Source organism: Thalassophryne amazonica, chromosome 2, assembly GCF_902500255.1.
Source record: "Thalassophryne amazonica chromosome 2, fThaAma1.1, whole genome shotgun sequence".
Classification (NCBI taxonomy): Eukaryota; Metazoa; Chordata; class Actinopteri; order Batrachoidiformes; family Batrachoididae; genus Thalassophryne; species Thalassophryne amazonica.
Genome location: NC_047104.1, coordinates 141,383,281 through 141,410,339, shown reverse-complemented (window position 1 = coordinate 141,410,339; position 27,059 = coordinate 141,383,281). Strand labels below are relative to the sequence as shown.

The following is a 27,059-nucleotide window of genomic DNA, read 5'->3' as shown; positions in this document are numbered from 1 at the left end:
TTCTTTCCAATGACATCACTGAGGAGTGTCGTGTTCCAGCACCTGATGATTTCACAGAGAAGTGGTCTGCATCAATGCCCGGGAATGGCACCATAAACCGTTTGTCACTGCAGCAAAGAGCAGCGCAACGGCGCTGCACTCCCCCCCCGAGGCAGCCATGATCAGAACGGAGATGCAGCTGTCGGATTTAATGACATCACCAGGGAACCATCAGCTCCAGCTTCAGAGGATGACATAGCGGAGGTGGCCACCGAAGTGTTTTCAGCACTACATCCAACGCCTCAGAGGAGTGGCCTACTCCGGTGCCTGTTAACATCACAGTAGTGTTTCAGTGTCCACTACGTCTGACGTCTCAAAGGAGCTGTCAGTTCTCGCTACATCTGCTGTGATCCCAGAGCATTTGTTCTCCACTTCCAAGGACGATGGTGGGGCGGGGCTGGATGTCCCCACTTTGGTACACAGCAGTGGAGGGGGCTGGACATCCCAGTTGTAAGCACAGCGAAGGTGAACGTGTGGCATCCGGGAATCCTATCTGCTTCCTCCCATATGTTCAGTCAGCCAACGAGACGCTTAGCCTCTTCTTCTATGAACTCCTGCTGGCCAAAGAGCCCGAATCCAATTCCTTCTGTGTTTCATAGCCAGCCATACGTTTTTACACCGATCTTTGCCGGTTCCATCAGTCAGTGCCTGGGCCAACCTTCCAACTTCCAATCCAGCTTCAGCCAGGTGCCCGGCACTCTGTTTTACTTACTGCATGGGCTCAGGACACTTCAAAACCATTGTCAGTTAAGACAGTTCGTCGCTATATTTACAAGTGCAAGTTAAAACTCTACCATGCAAAGTGAAAGCCATAAATCAACAACATCCATAAACGCCACTGCCTTCTCTGGACCCGAGCTCATTTGAAATGGACAGACGCAAAGTGGAAAGGTGTTCTGTGGTCTGAGTCCACATTTCAGATTGTTTTTAGAAATCATGGACGTCGTGTCCTCCGGACAAAAGAGGAAAAAGACCATCCAGATTGTTCCAGTTCAAAGTACAAAAGCCAGCATCTGTGATGGTATTTGGGTGTGTTAGTGCCCATGGCATGGACACTTACACATTTGTGATGGCACCCATCAATGCTGAAAGGTACATCCAGGTTTTGGAGCAACACATGCTGCCATCCAAGCAACGTCTTTTTCAGGGATGTCCCTGCTTATTTCAGCAAAACAATGCCAAGCCACATTCTGCATGTGTTACAACAGCGTGGCTTCGTAGTAGAGTGCGGGTACTAGAATGGCCTGCCTGCAGTCCAGACCTGTTGCCCACTGAAATGTGTGGCGCATTATGAAGCGCAAAATACGACAACGGAGACCCCGGACTGTTGAACAACTGAAGTGGTACATCAAGCAAGAACCTACAAAGCTTCAACAGTTAGTGTCCTCAGTTCCCAAACACTTATTGAGTGTTGTTAGAAGGAAAGGTGATGTAACACAGTGGTAAACATATCGCTGTCCCAGTTTTTTTGAAACATGTTGCAGGCATCCATTTCATAATGAGCAAATATTTGCACAAAAACAATGAAGTTATCAGTTTGAGCATTAAATATCTTGTCTTTGTGGTGTATTCAGTTGAATATAGGTTGAAGAGCATTTGCAAATTTTCTCAGCGAGCAAAACACAGCTGTTCCCCGGAGGAAATGAATTCATAAGTAAATTACTAATTAAAAGAACGTTGGCAGAGTCGTACTGGCACTGTAACCCATTGGTGTTTGGTCATAATCCTAGATCCCATGGCATGATGGGGATGAGAGCCTACAGCTCCTCCTGGATGGGTGTGACTGTCCATCACAGGTTACTTGCCCAGCCAAGGCTGGTGCCCATTTCCACCTGGTAGATGAAGTGTCATTTCTAAGTACACAGTCAGGTAGTGTGAATAGGAATTGAACCCAGGTCTACAAGTTGGTAACTGGGGCTGCAACTAAATCCTTTTCATAACTGCAAGCGATTATGGTCTGGATGAGTCGATTTGTTGGTAGGTCCATAAACTGTTAGCAAGTGGTGAAAATATCAATCAGTATTTTCTATACCACAACAAAATGCCTTCAAATTTATTTTGTCCATAGCTTAAAGATATTCAGTTTACTCATTAAAATAAACCAGAGAATATTCACATTTAAGAACATGAAATCAAAGTACTTGTTTTTTTTTTTTTTTGATTTTAATGACTAAATTAAATGAATCAATCATTAAAATAGTTCCAGGAATGTAGTGATTCCTGGGCTGGCTTCCCCCCCGGTCCTTTCTGTGCGGATTCCCTATGGGTGCTCCGGCTTCCCCCACTTCAAAAGACATGTAGACTAGGTGAAGTGCCGACCCTAAATGACTGTAGGTGTAAGTGCGTGTGTGAATATGTTTGTCTGTCTATATGTGGCCCTGCGATAAACTGGCGCCCTGTCCATTGTGTATCCCACCTTTAATTCAATGAGTGCTGGGATAGGGTCCAGCTCCCCATGATCCCTAAGTTGAATAAGTGGGTATGTATAGAGAATGAATGAATAAAATAGGTGTTAATTAATTTAATAGTTGGTTATTTGTTGCAGGATAACTATATGATTAAAAAAAGAATGTTAGGTAAAGCAGTAACACAAAACTGGATGACCAAAAAAAGCAGTTTAACTGTTGCCTGACCCACCTGCACATTCAGAGATATTATTTTGATTTTATGGAAAAATCTGACATTCCTGAAGGAATCTGTCTTGTTCCTTATAGGCCATTATTTATACTCAACTAAATCGGGGGATAAAAGTCAGTGTGCACTGCCTTGTTTTTAAAGAATACCTCAATATGACAACAGTAGATCGTCACATAAAATTCAAATTCTACAGTTTTAATTGTAACCACTTTAGTAGCATTATTATGAATAAACTATGTAGTTCCAAGCAGTTTTTCTACCATATTTGCAAATCTGTGAAATAAGTCATACTTTTAGAACATAATGAAATCCCCAGGCCAAATTCCATTTAACAGAGTTTTAGTTATTTTGAAATTACCTTTATTAACTATTAATTTTCTTTAATGTTATTTTTCAGGGCAGCACGGTGACTTAGTGGTTAGCACTGTTGCCTCACAGCAAGAAGGTAATGGGATTGATTCCCACCTGTGGCCTTCTGTGTGAAGTTTGCAAGTTCTCCCCGTGGACAGACTGGCGTCCTGTCCAGGTTGTACCCTGCCTCATGTCCCATCACTGCTGGGACTCCATCCCCCCGTGACCCTTAATTGGAGTAAGCAGTTGAAGGTGAGTGAATATTATTTTTCATTTCAAAAAGCATTTCCTAGATTCTTGATGAGCTGAAATAAAAAAAAAAAATCAGTTGTGCTGCCTGTTTCTGATGGGATTACAATTATGCAATGACACTTTTTTAGTTTTCATAAAGGAAGTGGCAGGGTTCCACTGACCTGAAGGTGTCTCCGATACGGTCTTGAAAGTAGACAAATCCCTCTTTGTCAATCTTTAGGAGATCTCCAGTATTAAAGTAGAGATCTCCTTTCACAAAAACATCCCTCATCTTCTTCTTCTCTGTCTGTTGCTTATTCTTGGCATAGCCGATGAAAGGTGACAACTTTACAATCTTGGCAACCAACAGGCCTGTCTCCCCTGTGTGCAAAAAAAAAAAAAATTCAGAAAAAAACGATTGTGTTCATTTTAGAGATGTTGTGCTATTGTCGACTCACCTCTGGGGACTTTAATACAAAATCCTCTAGAGTCCTTGACTGGCTCCTCTTTCTCTGTGTCGTATTGTATGAGGGCATAAGGACACATGGCCTGAAACATATTTCAGGAATAAAACATATGGAATGTATACTGGAGGTGCATACACTGTAAAATGTTATGTACAACAAGAGCAAATAGAGATTTCTGATGTCCACCAATCCGGATTCGGATCACGTCCAAAATTTAGTGGAGTCTTCCATCCCCTAATATCTATTTGTGGTGCAAGTGTGGTGAGAATCCGTGAAGTAGTTTTGAAGTTATCCTTCAAAGCCTATAAAAGGGAAATCTTGATCCAGAATCCGGATCTGGATCACTTCCAAAATTCAGAGGCGTTTTCCATGGCCTAATATGTGTCCATGGTGAAAATTTGGTGAGAATTTGTGATGTAGTTTTGACATAATCCTTCAAAGCCTCTATAAAGTGAAACTTGATCCAGAATCTGGATGCAGATCACCTCCAAAATTTAAAGAAGTCTTCCATGGCCTAATATGTATCTGTGTTGAAAATTTTGTCAAAATTAGTGCAGTAGTTTTTATGTAATCCTGCTAACAGTAATACTTCAAAGCATATATAAAGTGAAACTTGATCCAGATCTGGATCACACCCAAAATTTAATGGAGTCTTCCTTGGGCTAACATCTATCTGTAGTGAAAATTTAGTCAAAATCCATGCAGTAGTTTTGATGTAATCTTGCTGAACGACAGACAAACAAATAAATAAATGCTGATGATTTTATTACATTCTTGGCAGATGTAATAAATTGAATATGATATATGACACAAATCAACGCTGGATGAATTGAGCACAATCTCCCTTTAATGTCTAAGGATGTGAAGTCTGTTACTCATTTTCTTGCTTTATTACAAAATCAAATCAATCAAATCTATTTTATTTATATAGCGCCAAATCACAACAAACAGTCGCCCCAAGGCGCTTTATATTGTAAGGCAAAAGCCATACAATAATTACAGAAAAAACCCCAACAGTCAAAACGACCCCTTATGAGCAAGCACTTGGCAACAGTGGGAAGGAAAACTCCCTTTTAACAGGAAGAAACCTCCAGCAGAACCAGGCTCAGAGAGGGGCAGTCTTCTGCTGGGACTGGTTGGGGCTGAGGGGACCAAACAAACCTTTTAAGGATTTAAGGTTTCCTGAGATTTCCTGAGCAAAGTGTGCTTTATTTACACTACTTAGTGTTACTCTTACTAGTGACAGTGTTTGTGCTGGGTTAAACCCTCTTTAAGAAACCTAGACAGGAACGTCCGTTTTTGGCAAAATATATTATCTAGTTTCAATTAACTTTTCAGAAATACATCATTCTTCATTTAAACATTTTGAACCAGAGTTAGGGGCACATCATTCTAGAGAAACTGTACTTACTAGAATGATTAACAACTTACTGCCTGCGATGTAGGCTGACTCTCGTTATGATGTTTTGCATTTACGCAATATCTCTAAAATTAGAAAGGTCTTGTCACCTTTGCCATCATTTGTTAGGAGAGACGGCATCCATCCCACTTTAGATGGAGCAGCTCTCATTTCTAGAAATCTGGCCAATTTTCTTGGATCCTCCAAACTGTGACTGTCCAGCGTTGGGACCAGGAGGCAGAGCTGTGGTCTTATACACCTCTCTGCAGCTTCTCTCCCCCTGCCATCCCCTCATTACCCCATCCCCGTAGAGACGGTGCCTGCTCCCAGACCACCATAACCAGCAAAAATCTATTTAAGCATAAAAATTCAAAAAGAAAAAATAATATAGCACCTTCAATTGCACCACAGACTAAAACAGTTAAATGTGGTCTATTAAACATTAGGTCTCTCTCTTCTAAGTCCCTGTTGGTAAATGATATAATAATTGATCAACGTATTGATTTATTCTGCCTAACAGAAACCTGGTTACAGCAGGATGAATATGTTAGTTTAAATGAGTCAACACCCCCGAGTCACACTAACTGTCAGAATGCTCGTAGCACGGGCCGTGGCGGAGGATTAGCAGCAATCTTCCATTCCAGCTTATTAATTAATCAAAAAGCTAGACAGAGCTTTAATTCATTTGAAAGCTTGTCTCTTAGTCTTGTCCATCCAAATTGGAAGTCCCAAAAACCAGTTTTATTTGTTATTATCTATCGTCCACCTGGTCGTTACTGTGAGTTTCTCTGTGAATTTTCAGACCTTTTGTCTGACTTAGTGCTTAGCTCAGATAAGATAATTATAGTGGGCGATTTTAACATCCACACAGATGCTGAGAATGACAGCCTCAACACTGCATTTAATCTATTATTAGACTCTATTGGCTTTGCTCAAAAAGTAAATGAGTCCACCCACCACTTTAATCATATCTTAGATCTTGTTCTGACTTATGGTATGGAAATAGAAGACTTAACAGTATTCCCTGAAAACTCCCTTCTGTCTGATCATTTTTTAATAACATTTACATTTACCCTGATGGACTACCCTGCAGTGGGGAATAAGTTTCATTACACTAGAAGTCTTTCAGAAAGCGCTGTAACTAGGTTTAAGGATATGATTCCTTCTTTATGTTCTCTAATGTCATATACCAACACAGAGCAGAGTAGCTACCTAAACTCTGTAAGGGAGTTAGAGTATCTCATCAATAGTTTTACATCCTCTTTGAAGACAACTTTGGATGCTGTAGCTCCTCTGAAAAAGAGAGCTTTAAATCAGAAGTGTCTGACTCCGTGGTATAACTCACAAACTCGTAGCTTAAAGCAGATAACCCGTAAGTTGGAGAGGAAATGGCGTCTCACTAATTTAGAAGATCTTCACTTAGCCTGGAAAAAGAGTTTGTTGCTCTATAAAAAAGCCCTCCGTAAAGCTAGGACATCTTTCTACTCATCACTAATTGAAGAAAATAAGAATAACCTCAGGTTTCTTTTCAGCACTGTAGCCAGGCTGACAAAGAGACTCAGCTCAATAGAGCTGAGTATTCCATTAACTTTAACTAGTAATGACTTCATGACTTTCTTTGCTAACAAAATTTTGACTATTAGAGAAAAAATTACTCATAACCATCCCAAAGATGTATCGTTATCTTTGGCTGCTTTCAGTGATGCCGGTATTTGGTTAGACTCTTTCTCTCCGATTGTTCTGTCTGAGTTATTTTCATTAGTTACTTCATCCAAACCATCAACATGTTTATTAGACCCCATTCCTGCCAGGCTGCTCAAGGAAGTCCTACCATTATTTAATGCTTCAATCTTAAATATGATCAATCTATCTTTGTTAGTTGGTTATGTACCACAGGCCTTTAAGGTGGCAGTAATTAAACCATTACTTAAAAAGCCATCACTTGACCCAGCTATCTTAGCTAATTATAGGCCAATCTCCAACCTTCCTTTTCTCTCAAAGATTCTTGAGAGGGTAGTTGTAAAACAGCTAACTGATCACCTGCAGAGGAATGGTCTATTTGAAGAGTTTCAGTCAGGTTTTAGAATTCATCATAGTACAGAAACAGCATTAGTGAAGGTTACAAATGATCTTCTTATGGCTTCGGACAGTGGACTTATCTCTGTGCTTGTTCTGTTGGACCTCAGTGCTGCTTTTGATACTGTTGACCATAAAATTTTATTACAGAGATTAGAGCATGTCATAGGTATTAAAGGCACTGCGCTGCGGTGGTTTGAATCATATTTGTCTAATAGATTACAGTTTGTTCATGTAAATGGGGAATCTTCTTCACAGACTAAAGTTAATTATGGAGTTCCACAAGGTTCTGTGCTAGGACCAATTTTATTCACTTTATACATGCTTCCCTTAGGCAGTATTATTAGACGGTATTGCTTAAATTTTCATTGTTACGCAGATGATACCCAGCTTTATCTATCCATGAAGCCAGAGGATACACACCAATTAGCTAAACTGCAGGATTGTCTTACAGACATAAAGACATGGATGGCCTCTAATTTCCTGCTTTTAAACTCAGATAAAACTGAAGTTATTGTACTTGGCCCCACAAATCTTAGAAGCATGGTGTCTAACCAGATCGTTACTCTGGATGGCATTTCCCTGATCTCTAGTAATACTGTGAGAAATCTTGGAGTCATTTTTGATCAGGATATGTCATTCAAAGCGCATATTAAACAAATATGTAGGACTGCCTTTTTGCATTTACGCAATATCTCTAAAATCAGAAAGGTCTTGTCTCAGAGTGATGCTGAAAAACTAATTCATGCATTTATTTCCTCTAGGCTGGACTATTGTAATTCATTATTATCAGGTTGTCCTAAAAGTTCCCTAAAAAGCCTTCAGTTGGTTCAGAATGCTGCAGCTAGAGTACTGACGGGGACTAGCAGGAGAGAGCATATCTCACCCGTGTTGGCCTCTCTTCATTGGCTTCCTGTTAATTCTAGAATAGAATTTAAAATTCTTCTTCTTACTTATAAGGTTTTGAATAATCAGGTCCCATCTTATCTTAGGGACCTCGTAGTACCATATTACCCCATTAGAGCGCTTCGCTCTCAGACTGCGGGCTTACTTGTAGTTCCTAGGGTTTGTAAGAGTAGAATGGGAGGCAGAGCCTTCAGCTTTCAGGCTCCTCTCCTGTGGAACCAGCTCCCAATTCAGATCAGGGAGACAGATACCCTCTCTACTTTTAAGATTAGGCTTAAAACTTTCCTTTTCGCTAAGGCTTATAGTTAGGGCTGGATCGGGTGACCCTGGACCATCCCTTGGTTAGGCTGCTTTAGACGTAGATTGTGGGGGGGTTCCCATGATGCACTGTTTCTTTCTCTTTTTGCTCCGTATGCATCACTCTGCATTTAATCATTAGTGATCGATCTCTGCCCCCCTTCACGGCATGTCTTTTTCCTGGTTTTTTCCCTCAGCCCCAACCAGTCTCAGCAGAAGACTGCCCCTCCCTGAGCCTGGTTCTGCTGGAGGTTTCTTCCTGTTAAAAGGGAGTTTTTCCTTCCCACTGTGGCCAAGTGCTTGCTCATAGGGGGTCGTTTTGACCGTTGGGGTTTTTCATAATTATTGTATGGCCTTGCCTTACAATATGGAGCACCTTGGGGCAACTGTTTGTTGTGATTTGGCGCTATATAAGAAAAAAGTTGATTGATTGATTGATTGATTGATTGTCTCAGAGTGATGCTGAAAAACTAATTCATGCATTTATTTCCTCTAGGTTGGACTATTGTAATTCATTATTATCAGGTTGTCCTAAAAGTTCCCTGAAAAGCCTTCAGTTAATTCAAAATGCTGCAGCTAGAGTACTAACGGGGACTAGAAGGAGAGAGCATATCTCACCCATATTGGCCTCTCTTCATTGGCTTCCTGTTAATTCTAGAATAGAATTTAAAATTCTTCTTCTTATAAGGTTTTGAATAATCAGGTCCCTTCTTATCTTAGGGACCTCATAGTACCATATCACCCCAATAGAGCGCTTCGCTCTCAGACTGCAGGCTTACTTGTAGTTCCTAGGGTTTGTAAGAGTAGAATGGAAGGCAGAGCCTTCAGCTTTCAGGCTCCTCTCCTGTGGAACCAGCTCCCAATTCAGATCAGGGAGACAGACACCCTCTCTACTTTTAAGATTAGGCTTAAAACTTTCCTTTTTGCTAAAGCTTATAGTTAGGGCTGGATCAGGTGACCCTGAACCATCCCTTAGTTATGCTGCTATAGACTTAGACTGCTGGGGGGTTCCCATAATGCACTGAGTGTTTCTTTCTCTTTTTGCTCTGTATGCACCACTCTACATTTAATCATTAGTGATTGATCTCTGCTCCCCTCCACAGCATGTCTTTTTCCTGGTTCTCTCCCTCAGCCCCAACCAGTCCCAGCAGAAGACTGCCCCTCCCTGAGCCTGGTTCTGCTGGAGGTTTCTTCCTGTTAAAAGGGAGTTTTTCCTTCCCACTGTCGCCAAGTGCTTGCTCACAGGGGGTCGTTTTGACCTTTGGGGTTTTTACGTAATTATTGTATGGCCTTGCCTTACAATATAAAGCGCCTTGGGGCAACTGTTTGTTGTGATTTGGCGCTATATAAATAAAATTGAATTGAATTGATGTTAGTGTTGCTGTCTTTCGAACTGATTGTAGCTTTTGACACCTTTCACCATTACATATTGTTGAAGGATTGGAAGATTATGACAGTATTTCTGGTCAGGTTATTTATTTTGAGATTTTGCCAATCTCATCTATTACACTATTACTGTGATTATCATAAAATAGTACCATATTTGAACTCTCATTGTACCTTACATACTTCAACGTTTCTTCTCTGCATTTGAATTATAGTCAGACACAATCTAAGGAGCAGTGGGCAGGAACCCTCTAATGTGCAACTCCAGATCTACAGACACTGCCTTGATCATTTTTGTCCAATGCCCATGTTTTGATGTCTGATGTCATGAAACGTGAGTACCACAGGGTTACAGTCTTGATTGGTTCATTTAGCACTTCTGTGTCTGATTATATGTGTATATATACATGGTGACCACAAAAACACTCCTTGGTTTCAAATATTTATAATATCAAAGGTCTATCAAGTCTGGTGAACAGGAATGGCTGGACACAAATGCAGGACTCGAACAAAGACCTGTCTGTGTAAAAATAGTTTACTAAAGTAGTAAGCAGGGTCCGGTACACTTAAAGGCAGTCAAACAAAAGCAAAAGTGCATGGAACATCAGGCTTAGGTTGATCGGTAATACAGGCAGGTGGTCAAAACACACGAGAGGCAAGCAGGTAGAGAATACACAAAATAAAGGTGGAGAGAAGGCACAAGGTGCATCAATCTGGCGAAGGAGCAGAGCAGAATGATGAGCTTTTATACACCCAGGTAATGAGTTGCAAATTGAGAACAGGTGAGCGTGGAAAGCACCATAAAGAGGATGTGGCCAGAAAGAGTGAAACGCCAACCAAGAACCAAGAGACATACAAGAAAGACAGGGACAGACAAACCCAAGCAGGAAAAGACCCAGCAAGAGAATAAACATACAAGAAAGCAACAGAACAAGACAAAATAAACCAAAACGTGAAAATAAAACCAGGAAAAAACTCACATCCTGACAAAGTCACATGAATAATTTTACAATTTTGGTATCAGCAGTTGCAGAAACTCAAGTTTTTTTTTCTCTTTTGCAGATTCTTCTTCTTCAAAATTGTAAAATTATTCATGTGACTTTTGATATTATAAATATTTGAAACCAAGGGGTATTTTTGTGTTCACCCTGTTCATGCCATGTCCATAGTTATGCTGATGATATGCAGCTGTATATGCCTACTGATGCAGCTGTGTTCTCTAACCCTATGAATTTGGAAGCTTGTTTGGAAGCAAACTATGACAGCACTCCATGTCTCATTGACCTACTGACCTAATCAATGTGCGCATTAATTGACTTATTATCCCAGTTTTCCTAGTTTAGACTTTCTACTACAGTGTCTGCTAAAATATGGAAATACTTATTTGAAACAAGACATTGATAGCTCAATTCAAATTTCAAATAGTTTACCATTTAGTCAAACATGTTTCATCCTTTAAGACTGTAGTGACATGATGGATTGAATGGTCATCAATTACCCGACTAAAATATAATATTACTTACCAATGTAATTAGTTTTATCAAATACTAAGCATTTGTGCTAAGTTGTATGTTTGTAGCTATGAAGAAAATGCTTTGAGGGGAACTATACTCACAGACTTAGACACTCATGATGCAAGCATGTTAATTTAGAACTCAGACCTCAGAAGTCAGACCAAACAGATTGTCCAGCCCAACAAGTTCATCTAATGACAGTGTCAGCGATCACTCCAAAAATGATTTACTTGGGAAGTACACCATTTATTGTAGTGTTCACTTACTTTATGGAAAAAATTCTCTCTTCCAATAGCTCCAACTTTAGCACTGTAGTTTAAAAAGCCAATATTTGATTCTGTAGCTCCGTAGCTTTCGAGGATATGAATGTCCCCAAAACGCTGCAGAAATTCAGTCCAGATGTCACCTCGTATCCCGTTTCCAAAAGCAACTCGGACTTTATGATCTCTGTCATTGTCCCTCTGATAGGAGTGAGGGAGAGATAAAAAGCACAATAACAACAAATTGCTGTAGCTCCACTGATTGTTTAGCCATCCATGCAGATAAGCTACACTCAACAAAAATATAAACGCAACACTTTTGGTTTTGCTCCCATTTTGTATGAGATAAACTCAAAGATCTAAAACTTTTTCCACATACACAATATTACCATTTCCCTCAAATATTGTTCACAAACCAGTCTAAATCTGTGATAGTGAGCACTTTGCTGAGATAATCCATCCCACCTCACAGGTGTGCCATATCAAGATGCTGATTAGACACCATGATTAGTGCACAGGTGTGCCTTAGACTGTCCACAATAAAAGGCCACTCTGAAAGGTGCAGTTTTGTTTTATTGGGGGGGATACCAGTCAGTATCTGTTGTGACCACCATTTGCCTCATGCAGTGCAACACACCTCCTTCGCATAGAGTTGATCAGGTTGTCAATTGTGGCCTGTGGAATGTTGGTCCACTCCTCTTCAATGGCTGTGCAAAGTTGCTGGATATTGGCAGGAACTGGTACACGCTGTCGTATACGCCGGTCCAGAGCATCCCAAACATGCTCAATGGGTGACATGTCCGGTGAGTATGCCGGCCATGCAAGAAATGGGACATTTTCAGCTTCCAAGAATCGTGTACAGATCCTTGCAACATGGGGCCGTGCATTATCCTGCTGCAACATGAGGCGATGTTCTTGGATGTATGGCACAACAATGGGCCTCAGGATCTCGTCACGGTATCTCTGTGCATTCAAAATGCCATCAATAAAATGCACCTGTGTTCTTCGTCCATAACAGACGCCTGCCCATACCATAACCCCACCACCACCATGGGCCACTCGATCCACAACATTGACATCAGAAAACCGCTCACCCACACGACACCACACACGCTGTCTGCCATCTGCCCTGGACAGTGTGAACCGGGATTCATCCGTGAAGAGAACACCTCTCCAATGTGCCAAACGCCAGTGAATGTGAGCATTTGCCGCCTCAAGTCGGTTACGACGACGAACTGGAGTCAGGTCGAGACCCCAATGAGGACGACGAGTATGCAGATGAGCTTCCCTGAGACAGTTTCTGACAGTTTGTGCAGAAATTCTTTGGTTATGCAAACCGATTGTTTCAGCAGCTGTCCGAGTGGCTGGTCTCAGATGATCTTGGAGGTGAACATGCTGGATGTGGAGGTCCTGGGCTGGTGTGGTTACACGTGGTCTGCGGTTGTGAGGCTGGTTGGATGTACTGCCAAATTCTCTGAAACGCCTTTGGAGACGGCTTATGGTAGAGAAATGAACATTCAATACACGAGCAACAGCTCTGGTTGACATTCCTGCTGTCAGCATGCCAATTGCACGCTCCCTCAAATCTTGCGACATCTGTGGCATTGTGCTGTGTGATAAAACTGCACCTTTCAGAGTGGCCTTTTATTGTGGGCAGTCTAAGGCACACCTGTGCACTAATCATGGTGTCTAATCAGCATCTTGATATGGCACACCTGTGAGGTTGGATGGATTATCTCAGCAAAGGAGAAGCGCTCACTATCACAGATTTAGACTGGTTTGTGAACAATATTTGAGGGAAATGGTGATATTGTGTATGTGGAAAAAGTTTTAGATCTTTGAGTTCATCTCATACAAAATGGGAGCAAAACCAAAAGTGATGCGTTTATATTTTTGTTGAGTGTGTGTGTGTATATATATATATATATATATATATATATATATATATATATATATATACACACAACCCCAATTCCAATGAAGTTGGGACGTTGTGTAAAATGTAAATGAAAAACAGAATACAATGATTTTCAAATCCTATTCAACTTATATTCAATTGAATACACCACAAGGACAAGATATTTAATGTTCAAACTGATAACCTTTATTGTTTATGTGCAAATATTTGCTCATTTTGAAATGGATGCCTGCAACACGTTTCAAAAAAGCTGGGACAGTGGTATGTTTACCACTGTGTTACATCACCTTTCCTTCTAACAACACTCAATAAGTGTTTGGAAACTGAGGACACTAATTATTGAAGCTTTGTAGGTGGAATTCTTTCCCATTCTTGCTTGATGTACGACTTCAGTTGTTCAACAGTTCAGGGTCTCTGTTGTTGTATTTTACGCTTCATAATGTGCCACACATTTTCAATGAGTGACAGGTCTGGACTGCAGGCAGGCCAGTCTAATACCAGCACTCTTTTACTACGAAGCCACGCTGTTGTATCACGTGCAGAATGTGGCTTGGCATTGTCTTGCTGAAATAAGCAGGGACGTCCCTGAAATAGACGTTGCTTGGATGGCAGCATGTGTTGCTCCAAAACCTGAATGTACCTTTCAGCATTGATGATGCCAACACAAATGTGTAAGTTGTCCATGCGATGGGCACTATCACACCCAAATACCATCACAGATGCTGGCTTTTGAACTCTGCGCTGGTAACAACTGGATGGTCTTTTTCCTCTTTTGTTTGGAGGACACAACGTCCATGGTTTCCAAAAACAATTTGAAATGTGGACTCATCAGACCACAGCACACTTTTCCACTTTGCGTCTGTCCATTTCAAATGAGCTCAGGTCCAGAGAAGGCGGCGGCATTTCTGGATGTTGTTGATGTATGGCTTTCACTTTGCATGGTAGAGTTTTAACTTGCACTTGTAGATGCAGCGACGAACTATGTTAACTGACAATGGTTTTCTGAAGTGTTCCTGAGCCCACGCGGTAAGATCCTTTACACAATGATGTCGGTTTTTAATGCAGTGCCGCCTGAGGGATCAAAGGTCACGGGCATTCAATGTTGGTTTTCGGCCTTGCCGCTTAAGTGCAGAAAGTTCTCCAGATTCTCTGAATTTTCTGATTATATTATGGACTGTAGATGATGGAATACCTAAATTCCTTACAACAGAATGTTGAGAAATATTGTTCTTAAACTGTTGGACTGTTGTTTTCACGCAGTTGTTCACAAAGTGGTGATCCTCGCCCCATCTTTGCTTGTGAATGGCTGAGCCTTTTGGGGATGCTCCTTTTATACCCAATCATGACACTCACCTGTTTCCAATTAGGTGTTCTTTGAGCATTCATCAACTTTCTCAGTCTTTTGTTGCCCCATCCCAACTTTTTTGAAACATGTTGCAGGCATCCATTTCAAAATGAGCAAATATTTGCACAAAAATGTTTATCAGTTCGAGCATTAAATATCTTGCTTTTGTGGTGTATTCAATTGAATCTAGGTTGAAAAGGATTTGCAAATCATTGTATTCTGTTTTTATTTACATTTCACACAACGTCCCAACTTCATTGGAATTGGAGTTGTGTGTGTGTGTGTGTATATATATATATATATATATATATATATATATATATATATATAAATAAACAATAACATTTTAAAATCCACATACTACCATGTAGGCAACATTAATTCTAACATTTTTAATACTGAACCTTACCTTTGGTGTGTTACAGAGGTAGCGCAATATCTCTCCTATGTACTGAATTGCTGTCACATTGTACTTTCTGCAGTCATTCCAGAATTGAGAAGCAGAAAATTTACGCTTTAAAATAATACTGGCACCTAAAAATAAAGAGGCGTATGATTTACTCATCTTATACATGTTGAAGTGTAATAAACATTTAAACTTTACTACTGTGAAATGCAAACAATACAAAAAGACACAAAATATCTTCTGGCTAATATCCAGATTTGACCTTGACCACACAGTTAATTATCCCCAACAGGGTAAGAATGAGGAATTTTAGAACTGGTCAGATTTGATCAACATTCACAAACATGAACATATTCAAATTAATTATGGATTTGACACATACAGTAAGAGGACAACTGTATTTTCTGTATTATAAATCACATTTTAAATACTAGATTGGGAGGATTTTTGACATATTCTGAAGTGAATTATATATGAAAAAATAATGTATTGTTGTCTGCGGTTACAATTAAGGCACTAATAGGCCGGTGCAACTTATAGTCTGGAAAATACAGTACACCGGTCATGGACTCAAATCACACATGCATCAAAGCTTTCTTCATGAAGTATAAATGTCTTTCAGTTGTTCAGTATAACTGTTATGAAATCCTAATAATGTTCTGTAGTATTCCACAATTTTGTCCATGGATAACTGTGAAATTTTTCCAATCACAGTCACAGAAACCTATAACTTCTTCTGGGTCTAGGTGTCTTGGTGGTTTTCCTCACTCTTCTCCTTCTTGCAATGTCACTTAGTTTTTCAGAAGTGTCTACTCCACACAGATTTACCACAGAGTGCCATACTGTTTGTATTTCTTCATAACTGATGTAAATAAAGTCAAAGACATATTCAGTGACTTGGAAATGTTCATGTATCCATCCCCTGACTTGTCTGAAGAAAACTGGCAATAAAACTGATTATTTACAGGTATTATACCAAAGGGGCCCATTACTTATGCAACCTATCATCTTGGCTTTTATATTTTTAATTAATTTATGTCAGGTTGTAGAGATTTACTTTCAGTTTGAGTTTAAGGAAGACAATTTTAGAAATTTTTATATTGAGAAGCCTGATTTACTTTTTGTATTTGAAATGTCATGTATTTAAAATGTGTGAAATACCAAGGGGCTGAATACTTTTACGATTTGAAATTGTGTAATATGTATGTTACACATCTCATTCACTGCTTTGAGCATGACAATTTCTTGACCCAGCTAATGTAGAAAAGACCACAACATATGTGTGTAATATTGGGCAGTGAGCTTTAAGGTGTCTTAGTTTAAAGCTATTGGTGCTGGAGTCATTTCAAAAGCATGCTTCCTTAGCAGATTGCCTTTCTGAGAATCTGATTTGGCACTTCCTGGCCTCTTGGATGCATTAAACTGTGAAGGCGTAGTCATATCATAGAGAGGGGCATATCATATATGCTCCCCTCCACAGCATGTCTTTTTCCTGGTTCTCTCCCTCAGCCCCAACCAGTCAAATTCAAAAATTCAAATTTATTAATTTATATAGCGCCAATTCACGACAATATCGTCTCAAGGCGCTTCACAACATAAAAACAGTTAAAAATTTAAAACACAATAAAAACAACCATAAGAAAAAAAACCAGTCCCAGCAGAAGACTGCCCCTCCCTGAGCCTGGTTCTGCTGGAGGTTTCTTCCTGTTAAAAGGGAGTTTTTCCTTCCCACTGTTGCCAAGTGCTTGCTCACAGGGGGTCGTTTTGACCGTTGGGGTTTTTCCGTAATTATTGTATGGTCTTGCCTTACAATATAAAGCGCCTTGGGGCAACTGTTTGTTGTGATTTGGCGCTATATAAATAAAATTGATTTGATATACCTCAGTTTACAGAGGAACTACATGCCATAAGGACTAATTGCTGGAAGCTCGAGTGTTAAATGTCATTCTTCAGATAATAGAGTAGTAGTAATAATTTCAGATTCTTGTTTGATACTGTGGAAGAACTTATCCAAGGTCATGTTTGCTGGAGGATTCCTGACATGAACTGATCGATTTCCAAGTGGTTTGTGCTCCGTTGCATAAACAGCAAAGTGAAGTTGGACGTTCCCCTATGTGCAAATGCATCCATGGCACATGACATATGTAAATATGTCATGTGCCACAGATCAACAATATAGGGCTCAATGAGTCACAATTTTTATATCATAAAACTGACATATATCACATTTTTTGGTGTTCTATTCTGGTTTGCCACTGAACTGGAACAATTTAACAAAGATATCCACAGCTCACTGGCTCTATTTTATTGACAGATCACTCAAACTTGGGAAAGCTCACAGCCTATATGAAAACAACATCATATCATACTTCATATGTCACAATATCTCCAATGCTGATTCCATAGTGCAGGTGATAACTGAAACAATCCTTCAAATGGTGATACAAGCACCAAATTTGGTACAAATACACCTGAGATATTACTCTTGAAAAAAACTGACTGGCCACTTGAATTTTCAACAGGGAGCCAGGTAGGGGCCAATTGAAGAATTACACAGGGGTCAAAATTTGAAAATGCTCCAATCAAATTGAAAACTATGCCACATGACTTGTCTGATCATAAAGATTCCAAAAAGGTATAGTTTGGACTATCCCGTGACTGAATGTTATGGAGTTATGGCGTTAAAAAAAGCAAGAATGGTGACTAAGGTCAATTTGTGTTTGTACAGAGGTCAAAAGTTAAAGTTGCTCCAATTTTGGCAAAATGTGATACAAATTATTGGTTATACCCTTAATGTTTTATATCTATATCTATATCTATCTATATATATCTATATATACAGTCACTTGCCCAGTTCCGGATCATTGCCAGTTCTGGATCACTGCTGTAGTTTTTGTGCCGCCGTTTCTCGTAATCAGCATGAATAAGCTAATACTTGGTACCAATGGAAAGATTGATGTTTTGTCTACAAACGACCACACGCTCGACCGGATCCAGCCATCCTTGTGACCAGCAGAGGAATCAAAACTTCCCGGTGTCTGCGGTGTGCGCGCTTTTTCTGACTCACTCATTCCTGCAAGTTTTAAAGTAACGATCTCTAAAATGTAGCAAAGGTGAGTTAGCCGTTCGGTGTTTTTGGTTCTAGAGTGGGCAAATACTTACTTACTTGGGTAGAAAATGTCAGTGTGTTATGTCTTGCTGTTTAATTGCTGCACACATTTATCTCCGACGCGAACATTTGCCAGTTCCGGATCACTTGAAGCAGCAGCTTCGTGTCTGTAGTTGTGAGTCATGTGGACTTTGGGGGTCATCTCGACATCATGAATGGACATGAATGTGGGGGCTTTTACTTTTTAATTCGGGAGAAATCTCACCTCCACACTTCATTTTTTGCTTGTAAAAACATATAACTGCGCTTTTCGAAATGAAGTAAATTCTCATTTAATAAGTATTATTTCTATCATTTTGTGTTCAAAACACATTCTCGGGCACAGTGTGTATCATTCTGCATTAGAAGGGCTCCAGCCAGATGCCAGGAATGAACCCAAAGTGACGCAGAGTGATCCGGAACTGGCAAAAGTGATCCATTTCTGACAAATGTTTGCGCCACACATAAAGTGGCTTCACACTTTAAGTAGAAGGGCTACTCCACCCAGACTTTTTCAGCTAAATAACATCCAAATACCCAATACACAATAAAGGACATTCAGTTGCATTATGGCTCCGTATAGCGGGACTTTAAAAAAGGTGATCCAGAACTGAGCAACCGTCTGTATATATGTGTGTGTGTGTGTGTTATATTTCTGTTTTGTAATGCTAATTGTTTTCTATGTTACTTTTTGTCTGTCATTTCTGTTTGTTTTGTTTATCATGTTTTCTTAAATAAATAATTAAACCTGCTAATTCCAGTTAGGAGTCCCAGTTGGGGTACACCCTGGACAGGCTGCCAGTTTATCACAGGGCCGAGACATATAACAGTCAAACACATTCACACTCACACATTCGGTCAAAAGAGTCACCAATTCACCTAACCTGCATGCCTTGCCAGCCATTTCTAATTTGTCATCTCCTCCCTCACTGATTTCACGTCATTTCTTGTTGGATTAAGGGTTTTGTCATATCTGGTGTTTCTTGTCATGTTCCATGTTGCTGCTCTCCTGTTTTTTGTTTGTTTGCTTGCTTGTTTTTTCACTTGGCATTTAAAGTGATTGTTATGAAAACCAAGGCTTTGAACCAGTTCGTGGAACAAAATACAGAAACTTTTGGTATTTTGCTAGTAACAATCAAATCAGAAACTTCATATTTTTTATGTTCCAGAACAGGAACAGAACTGTCTATTTAAAAGAATGGTAACCAGTTAATACCGTTATATTTTTTGTTCTTGAAAAGATTTCCATTTGCAAAGACCCGGTGAGGGAGTCAGACTTAATGCTCCACATCCAAACAGCTGATGGCGGTAATGCACTGTGTTGGTTTGAAAACCGCTAATAAACTCAAGAGAAGAAGAAGACCTGGCGAGGATCACTTCTGCCTCTTGTATATCTTGTTGTTGATGGGACAAAGCTCTGGAGTTGTCTGGTTCTGGCTGAGAAACACCCGGAGCAGAAAAAACAGAGGGACTTCTTTTTAAAATGCTGCATTGATTCAGTAATTAAAGTGTTTCCCAGATGTTGTCTTCCAAAACAGGCTGTGATGATGAATCTGACTGAAACGACGTAATAGGTCAGATGAAGACTTTACATTTACTCAGTGTGTGAGTGGTTTTAATATTTTAAACGGTCAAACTGTATAAATGGTCATGTGAGGACTGGAGCTTTTGCTGCTGAGCCCACTTCTGATGCCTGCTACAGTTTGCGCTGTTGTCTTCATTTTTTTTTTTTTTTTAACAGCGCTACATGCAGGTCTGGCATACAGTGTTTTTAGTGCCCCACAGCTGACATGGAACATTATTAACTGGTTCGGAAAAGATTATTTTTTTGTTCTAACAGGTTCAAGAATGTCAATTTTGGGGTGGAATGCAAAACGGGAAACGTTAAATACGATTTCTGTTCGTAACAAACCAGTTGGTTAAAAAATTCTGGTTCAAAGCCCTGATGAAAACCTCTTGTAACTGAACTTTGCTTGTTTTAGGATTACCCTCAGCTGCCTCGCGTAAAAGACTGTTTTGGATTGATCTCCTGTGTTATTGATGATGGACTGAATCCTGTTTTTGTTAAATAAAGATCTCTGGACTCAAATCATCTGGTCTGCTCTCTGCGCTAGGGTCACACCTTTCACAAAACCACAAAAGCTTGTGATAGACCAAGAAGATAATTACTTTTATTGGCATTGCACTTTTCACCTTCTAGTTCTTTCGTACAACATCAGGTGTATTGCTTTATTGCTGTAGCATTCCAGCCTTTATTCCAAAGCAGTTATCTGTTTGAATTACACCTGCCTGACTCTACCATCAGGTTTTGTATTGTTACTTTCCACTTTTGTTCTCTTGATTCATGTAAAGCACTTTTATTCTGTCAGCTTTAACCTCAGGGTCTGTACTGGGGACAAATCCTTGTTGCCTTGCAGCTGAACATCCAGTGTATCCGAAAAGTATCCACAGCGCTTCAGTTTTTCCACATTTTATGTTCCAGCCTTATTACAAAATGGGGTAAATTCCTTTTTCCTCAAAATTCTACTCACAATACCCCATAATAACAACATGAAAAGTTTTTTTTTTTAATTTTTGCTAATTTATTAAAAAAAATAAACTAAGAAATCACATGCACAAGTATTCACATTGTTTGTTCAGTACTTTGTTGATGCACCTTTGGCAGTAATTACAGCCTCAAGTCTTCTTGAATATGATGCCACAGGCTTGGCACACCTATCTTTGGGCAGTTTTGTCCATTCCTCTTTGCAGCACCTCTTTGACTCCATCAGGTTGGATGGGGAGCGTCAGTGCACAGCCATTTTCAGATCTCTCCAGAGATGTTCAATCAGATTCAGGTCTGGGCTCTGGCTGGGTCATTCAAGGACATCCACAGAGTTGTCCTGAAGTCCTAACCCTAACTTTCACCCCAGTCTGAGGTCACGAGCATCTGGAGCAGGTTTTCATCTAGACTGTGTATACATTGTTGCAATCATCTTTCCCTCAATCCTGACTAGTCTCCCAGTTCCTGACACTGAAAAACATCCCCACAGCATGGTGCTGCCACTACCATGCTTCACTGTAGGGATGGTGCCTGGCTTCCTCCAAATATGCCTGGAACTCTGACAGTGTGACCATCGGGTTCTTGGTCACCTGTCTCGGAGGTCTACAGACAATACCTTGTACAGTAGTGTTCAGAATAATAGTAGTGCTATGTGACTAAAAAGATTAATCCAGGTTTTGAGTATATTTCTTATTGTTACATGGGAAACAAGGTACCAGTAGATTCAGTAGATTCTCACAAATCCAACAAGACCAAGCATTCATGATATGCACACTCTTAAGGCTATGAAATTGGGCTATTAGTAAAAAAAGTAGAAAAGGGGTTATTCACAATAATAGTAGCATCTGCTGTTGACGCTACAAACTCAAAACTATTATGTTCAAACTGCTTTTTTAGCAATCCTGTGGATCACTAAACTAGTATTTAGTGGTATAACCACAGTTTTTCATGATTTCTTGACATCTGCGAGGCATTAATTTTGTTGGTTTGGAACCAAGATTTTGCTCGTTTACAAGGGTGCTTGGGGTCATTGTCTTGTTGAAACAACGATTTCAAGGGCATGTCCTCTTCAGCATAAGGCAACATGACCTCTTCAAGTATTCTGACATATCCAAACTGATCCATGATACCTGGTATGCGATATATAGGCCCAACACCATAGTAGGAGAAACATGCCCATATCATGATGCTTGCACCACCATGCTTCACTGTCTTCACTGTGAACTGTGGCTTGAATTCAGAGTTTGGGGGTAAAAAACAATTTTACTCTCATCAGTCCACAAAATATTCCTCCATTTCTCTTTAGGCCAGTTGATGTGTTCTTTGGCAAACTGTAACCTCTTCTGCTCATGTCTTTTATTTAACAGAGGGACTTTGCGGGGGATTCTTGCAAATAAATTAGCTTCACACAGGCGTCTTCTAACTGTCACAGCACTTACAGGTAACTCCAGACTGTCTTTGATCATCCTGGAGCTGATCAATGGGTGAGCCTTTGCCATTCTGGTTATTCTTCTATCCATTTTGATGGTTGTTTTCCGTTTTCTTCCACGCGTCTCTGTTTTTTTTGTCCATTTTAACGCATTGGAGATCATTGTAGATAAACAGCCTATTATTTTTTGCACCTGCATATAAGTTTTCCCCTCTCCAATCAACTTTTTAATCAAACTATGCTGTTCTTCTGAACAATGTCTTGAACATCCCATTTTCCTCAGGCTTTCAAAGAGAAAAGCATGTTCAACAGGTGCTGGCTTCATCCTTACATAGGGGACACCTGATTCACACCTGTTTGTTCCACAAAATTGACAAACTCACTGACTGCCATCACTTGACCCAGCTATCTTAGCTAATTATAGGCCAATCTCCAACCTTCCTTTTCTCTCAAAAATTCTTGAAAGGGTAGTTGTAAAACAGCTAACTGATCATCTGCAGAGGAATGGTCTATTTGAAGAGTTTCAGTCAGGTTTTAGAATTCATCATAGTACAGAAACAGCATTAGTGAAGGTTACAAATGATCTTCTTATGGCCTCGGACAGTGGACTCATCTCTGTGCTTGTTCTGTTAGATCTCAGTGCTGCTTTTGATACTGTTGACCATAAAATTTTATTACAGAGATTAGAGCATGCCATAGGTATTAAAGGCACTGCGCTGCGGTGGTTTGAATCATATTTGTCTAATAGATTACAATTTGTTCATGTAAATGGGGAATCTTCTTCACAGACTAAAGTTAATTATGGAGTTCCACAAGGTTCTGTGCTAGGACCAATTTTATTCACTTTATACATGCTTCCCTTAGGCAGTATTATTAGACGGTATTGCTTAAATTTTCATTGTTACGCAGATGATACCCAGCTTTATCTATCCATGAAGCCAGAGGACACACACCAATTAGCTAAACTGCAGGATTGTCTTACAGACATAAAGACATGGATGACCTCTAATTTCCTGCTTTTAAACTCAGATAAAACTGAAGTTATTGTACTTGGCCCCACAAATCTTAGAAACATGGTGTCTAACCAGATCCTTACTCTGGATGGCATTACCCTGACCTCTAGTAATACTGTGAGAAATCTTGGAGTCATTTTTGATCAGGATATGTCATTCAAAGTGCATATTAAACAAATATGTAGGACTGCTTTTTTGCATTTACGCAATATCTCTAAAATCAGAAAGGTCTTGTCTCAGAGTGATGCTGAAAAACTAATTCATGCATTTATTTCCTCTAGGCTGGACTATTGTAATTCATTATTATCAGGTTGTCCTAAAAGTTCCCTAAAAAGCCTTCAGTTAATTCAAAATGCTGCAGCTAGAGTACTGACGGGGACTAGAAGGAGAGAGCATATCTCACCCATATTGGCCTCTCTTCATTGGCTTCCTGTTAATTCTAGAATAGAATTTAAAATTCTTCTTCTTACTTATAAGGTTTTGAATAATCAGGTCCCATCTTATCTTAGGGACCTCGTAGTACCATATTACCCCAATAGAGCGCTTCGCTCTCAGACTGCAGGCTTACTTGTAGTTCCTAGGGTTTGTAAGAGTAGAATGGGAGGCAGAGCCTTCAGCTTTCAGGCTCCTCTCCTGTGGAACCAGCTCCCAATTCAGATCAGGGAGACAGACACCCTCTCTACTTTTAAGATTAGGCTTAAAACTTTCCTTTTTGCTAAAGCTTATAGTTAGGGCTGGATCAGGTGACCCTGAACCATCCCTTAGTTATGCTGCTATAGACGTAGACTGCTGGGGGGTTCCCATGATGCACTGTTTCTTTTTCTTTTTGCTCTGTATGCACCACTCTGCATTTAATCATTAGTGATCGATCTCTGCTCCCCTCCACAGCATGTCTTTTTCCTGGTTCTCTCCCTCAGCCCCAACCAGTCCCAGCAGAAGACTGCCCCTCCCTGAGCCTGGTTCTGCTGGAGGTTTCTTCCTGTTAAAAGGGAGTTTTTCCTTCCCACTGTAGCCAAGTGCTTGCTCACAGGGGGTCGTTTTGACCGTTGGGGTTTTACATAATTATTGTATGGCCTTGCCTTACAATATAAAGCGCCTTGGGGCAACTGTTTGTTGTGATTTGGCGCTATATAAAAAAATTGATTGATTGATTGATTGATTGACTGAATGCCACACTACTATTATTGTGAACACCCCCTTTTCTACTTTTTTTTTACTAATAGCCCAATTTCATAGCCTTAAGAGTGTGCATATCATGAATGCTTGGTCTTGTGGTAAGGTGGGCTTCATAGATAATTGGCAAAGTTTCTGGGGAAATCCTGGTCTTGTTAGGAGAGACAGCATCCATCCCACTTTGGATGGAGCGGCTGTTATTTCTACAAATCTGGCCAATTTTATTAAACCCTCCAAACCGTGACTATCCAGTGTTGGGACCAGGAAGCAGAGTTGTAGTCTTACACACCTCTCTGCAGCTTCTCTCCCCCTGCCATCCCCCCAATACCCTATCCCCGTAGAGACGGTGCCTGCTCTCAGACCACCAACAACCAGTAAAAATCTATTTAAGCATAAAAATTAAAAAATAAAATAAAATAATATAGCACCTTCAACTACACCACAGACTAAAACAATTAAATGTGGTCTATTAAACATTAGGTCTCTCTCTTCTAACTCCCTGTTAGTAAATTATATAATAATTGATCAACATATTGATTTATTCTGCCTTACAGAAACCTGGTTACAGCAGGATGAATATGTTAGTTTAAATGAGTCAACACCCCCGAGTCACACTAACTGCCAGAATGCTCGTAGCACGGGCCGAGGAGGAGGATTACCAGCAATCTTCCATTCCAGCTTATTAATTAATCAAAAACTCAGCCAGAGCTTTAATTCATTTGAAAGCTTGACTCTTAGTCTTGTCCATCCAAATTGGAAGTCCCAATTGTTATCTATTGTCCACCTGGTCGTTACTGTGAGTTTCTCTGTGAATTTTCAGACCTTTTGTCTGACTTAGTGCTTAGCTCAGATAAGATAATTATAGTGGGCGATTTTAACATCCACATAGATGCTGAGAATGACAGCCTCAACACTGCATTTAATCTATTATTAGACTCAACTGGCTAAGCTCAAAATGTAAATGAGTCCACCCACCACTTTAATCATACCTTAGATCTTGTTCTGACTTATGGTATGGAAATTGAAGACTTAACAGTATTCCCTGAAAACCCCCTTCTGTCTGATCATTTCTTAATAACATTTACATTTACTTTAATGCACTACCCAGCAGTGGGGAATAAGTTTCATTACAGCAGAAGTCTTTCGGAAAGCGCTGTAACTAGGTTTAAGGATATGATTCCTTATTTGTTATGTTCTCCAATGCCATATACCAACACAGTGCAGAGTAGCTACCTAAACTCTGTGAGTGAGATAGATTATGTCGTCAATAGTTTTACATCCTCATTGAGCACAACTTTGGATGCTGTAGCTCCTCTGAAAAACAGAGCCTTAAATCAGAAGTGCCTGACTCCGTGGTATAACACACAAACTCGCAGCTTAAAGCAGATAACCCGTAAGTTGGAGAGGAAATGGCATCTCACTAATTTAGATCTTCACTTAGCCTGGAAAAAGACTCTGTTGCTCTATAAAAAAAAGCCCCCCGTAAAGCTAGGACATCTTACTACTCATCACTAATTGAAGAAAATAAGAACAACCCCAGGTTTCCTTTCAGCACTGTAGCCAGGCTGACAAAGAGTCAGAGCTCTATTGAGCCGAGTATTCCTTTAACTTTAACTAGTAATGACTTCATGACTTTCTTTGCTAATAAAATTTTAACTATTAGAGAAAAAAATTAATCATAACCATCCCAAAGACATATCGTTATCTTTGGCTGCTTTCAGTAATGCTGGTATTTGGTTAGACTCTTTCTCTCCGATTGTTCTGTCTGAGTTATTTTTATTAGTTACTTCCTCCAAACCATCAACATGTCTATTAGACCCCATTTCTACCAGGCTGCTCAAGGAAGCCCTACCATTAATTAATTCTTCGATCTTAAATATGATCAATCTATCTTTATTAGTTGGCTATGTACCACAGGCTTTTAAGGTGGCAGTAATTAAACCATTACTTAAAAAGCCATCACTTGACCCAGCTATCTTAGCTAATTATAGGCCAATCTCCAACCTTCCTTTTCTCTCAAAAATTCTTGAAAGGGTAGTTGTAAAACAGCTAACTGATCATCTGCAGAGGAATGGTCTATTTGAAGAGTTTCAGTCAAGTTTCAGAATTCATCATAGTACAGAAACAGCATTAGTGAAGGTTACAAATGATCTTCTTATGGCCTCAGACAGTGGACTCATCTCTGTGCTTGTCCTGTTAGACCTCAGTGCTGCTTTTGATACTGCTGACCATAAACTTTTATTACAGAGATTAGAGCATGTCACAGGTATTAAAGGCACTGTGCTGCGGTGGTTTGAATCATATTTATCTAATAGATTATAACTTGTTCATGTAAATTGGGAGTCTTCTTCACAGACTAAGGTTAATTATGGAGTTCCACAAGGTTCTGTGCTAGGACCAATTTTATTCACTTTATACATGCTTCCCTTAGGCAGTATTATTAGAAAGCATTGCTTAAATTTTCATTGTTACGCAGATGATACCCAGCTTTATCTATCCATGAAGCCAGAGGACACACACCA

At 39.9% G+C, this 27,059-nt stretch overlaps 1 protein-coding gene across 1 annotated transcript in view; it reads right to left on the bottom strand.

Annotated features, from left to right (window-relative positions):
* Positions 1–27,059, bottom strand: part of LOC117531833 (very long-chain acyl-CoA synthetase-like) — a 113,177-nt gene that overhangs the window by 37,408 nt on the left and 48,710 nt on the right. Inside the window, exons 4-7 of the mRNA XM_034195017.1 lie at positions 15,236–15,360; positions 11,570–11,764; positions 3,717–3,807; positions 3,441–3,639 (exon numbers count right to left, since the gene is read on the bottom strand). Of these exons, the coding sequence (XP_034050908.1) occupies positions 3,441–3,639; positions 3,717–3,807; positions 11,570–11,764; positions 15,236–15,360 (610 nt within the window). The remainder of the gene's footprint in view (positions 1–3,440; positions 3,640–3,716; positions 3,808–11,569; positions 11,765–15,235; positions 15,361–27,059) is intronic.